The 2,500-nt window shown below is 43.5% G+C and overlaps 1 protein-coding gene across 2 annotated transcripts in view; it reads left to right on the top strand.

Annotated features, from left to right (window-relative positions):
• Window positions 1-2,500, top strand: part of abca5 (ATP-binding cassette, sub-family A (ABC1), member 5) — an 86,001-nt gene that overhangs the window by 74,599 nt on the left and 8,902 nt on the right. For both annotated transcript variants that reach the window (XR_009656539.1, XM_060940164.1), the window contains exon 34: window positions 1,922-2,016. Coding sequence is in view for 1 of the 2 variants with exons in the window: in XM_060940164.1 (XP_060796147.1) it covers window positions 1,922-2,016 (95 nt within the window). In the remaining variant the exon portion in view is untranslated. The remainder of the gene's footprint in view (window positions 1-1,921; window positions 2,017-2,500) is intronic.

The raw sequence follows: 2,500 nt of genomic DNA, 5'->3' as shown, positions 1-2,500 counted from the left end.
CAGAGCTCCATTTAACAAGTCTTATTTGTGTTGATAGTTTTGTTTATATTACTTCAAGTGTTTTGTATACTTTGTGGGCGGCACGGTCGTGTAGTGGTTAGCGCTGTCGCCTCACAGCAAGAAGGTCCTGGGTTCGAGCCCAGCGGCCGACGAGGGCCTTTCTGTGCGGAGTTTGCATGTTCTCCCCGTGTCCGCGTGGGTTTCCTCCGGGTGCTCCGGTTTCCCCCACAGTCCAAAGACATGCAGGTTAGGTTAACTGGTGACTCTAAATTGACTGAGAGTGGTTGTTTGTCTCTGTGTCGGCCCTGCGATGACCCGGCGACTTGTCCAGGGTGTACCCCGCCTCTCACCCATAGTCAGCTGGGATAGGCTCCACCTTGCCCGCGACCCTGTAGAACAGGATAAGTGGCTACAGATAATGGATGGATGTATACTTTGTACCAGAATAGATAGTTTTCATTGACGTCACGGCATTCCGGGGAACGCCCCCCAGCCGCCATCTTGCGGGGCAAACAAAACGGACCATCGCCACTACCGGCTACGTTATCTCAGACGAATTTATGAAGTTATATAGTCAGTTTTCTAAAATAAAGATCAATGTCGGCAAAATCAAGCAAACAGAAGTATATAGAGCCATTAGACGACATCTCACGACAATGGTATGCAGCCAAACTGGCCTTGATTGGGGGAATTGACCCCTACGAAGTGGACAAAGATGCATTTTCAAGTGACTATGCAGGGCTGCCAAAGCCTGAAACTGCCAAAGCCTGCTCCAAAGCCTGAAACTGACTTCATCAAACTTTAAAGGCTGTCTGATATATACAACTTTATACATTCACAGCGCACCTTTTGGCGGATGCCGCCTGAATCGCGCAGATCCGATTTTTTTTTAGGGGGGGCGTTGGAGTGTCTGATTATAATTTCAAAGTAAATTCTGTATTAAAATTACTAAATAAGCAAATCCGTTACAGTCCATGAAACAGGAAGTATAAGGATGAGAAAAAAACAGTTTAAATCGGAAAGCTGCGCACATTTGTGCAGTCCTGCACACCGCTTGGGCTGCGCAAATGTGCGCAGCTTTCCGATTTAAACTGTTTTTTTCTCATCCTTATACTTCCTGTTTCATGGACTGTAACGGATTTGCTTATTTAGTAATTTTAATACAGAATTTACTTTGAAATTATAATCAGACACTCCAACGCCCCCCCTAAAAAAAAAAAAAAATCGGATCTGCGCGATTCAGGCGGCATCTGCCAAAAGGCGCGCTGTTTGCATCCCAAACACAAATCAAATCATACAGAATAGACCTAAAATGTTTTTCAAAAATGACCCTTGCGTGAGTGAAGTGACAAGTGTCAAATAGAAACGTGACAAACGAGCGATATTAAGTGTACATTACAATGTAAACGTACACTCAGCGGTTCCAGTTAGGCATTCTCCATAGATTGTTCACATGATGTTTTGGTTTCCAAAAACAAAATTAAACACAATTGATTGTTTATTTAAACAACTTACCACTTATAAAATGGTCGGAGCAGACTTTGCTGTGTTTGGAAGGCTGATAATCCTTGCGGTTGATTCTCGCAAGCCATAGATTTCTCCTTTGTATGCTGAGTTTGTTTGCTCACCTTCGTGCTCCCGTACAGTGGGAATTCCATAAAAGCTCCGCTTGACGTCATCATCTGACCTATTACGACAGCCGTGAATACAACAGGTGTGCACCATCGCTAGCTTTAAATAGCCTGCTTGGGTTCTTTTGAAGACTTTGTACTCGCGCGTTACAATGTGTGCTCAGTCACCCGTACGGTAAGCTTGACCCGCAAGATGGCCGCCACTAGGGAATCCCCGACTCTTTGACGTCATGTGAAAACTATCTATAGTCCACTCTTTTTGTAATGGGAGTCTGTTCTTTTGTTTGCAGTTGTGTTTTGCATTAAGCATGCTGGGGAACCCTCAGATTGTGCTCCTAGATGAACCTTCATCTGGGATGGACCCCAAGTCTAAGCAGCGTATGTGGTAAGACCCTGTTTTTCTGTACTTAAAGTTTGCTGATGTACTGGTATATGTTTCCTATTTGAATTCTAGACATTTTCATCCCAATCCAAAGGGGGAGCCCCTAGTCTTTCTCCTCACATAAGCTCACCCCTCCCTCTTCAGCGCAATTATTGCCTATGCAACTTTACATTATTATGCAAAAGTTGAGTGCTTGCCAGTTTGAATGAACCGGCACCTGACAAAGAGGGGAAAAAAAAGCGTCGATGTGTATGCTTGATACAGGCATTAGTGCAGGATGTGTAATGTTCAAGAAACGGTATCAGATGAATTTCATATCTTTTTTTCACCTATTCTTATTTTCCATCGTCCACACCACACTAACCATTCTAAATCAAGCACATCAGCCCTGAACAAAATGAATGTATTCATAGCAACATGTGAATCAATGTTTTATTCAGTTTTGTTCTTGCATAAGAGCACATTTATTTTTACACTAGATGTTACG

The sequence above is a fragment of the Neoarius graeffei genome, chromosome 14 (assembly GCF_027579695.1).
Source record: "Neoarius graeffei isolate fNeoGra1 chromosome 14, fNeoGra1.pri, whole genome shotgun sequence".
Classification (NCBI taxonomy): domain Eukaryota; kingdom Metazoa; phylum Chordata; class Actinopteri; order Siluriformes; family Ariidae; genus Neoarius; species Neoarius graeffei.
Note: the sequence above shows the minus strand (reverse complement) of the source record. Positions and strands in the feature narration are given on the sequence as shown.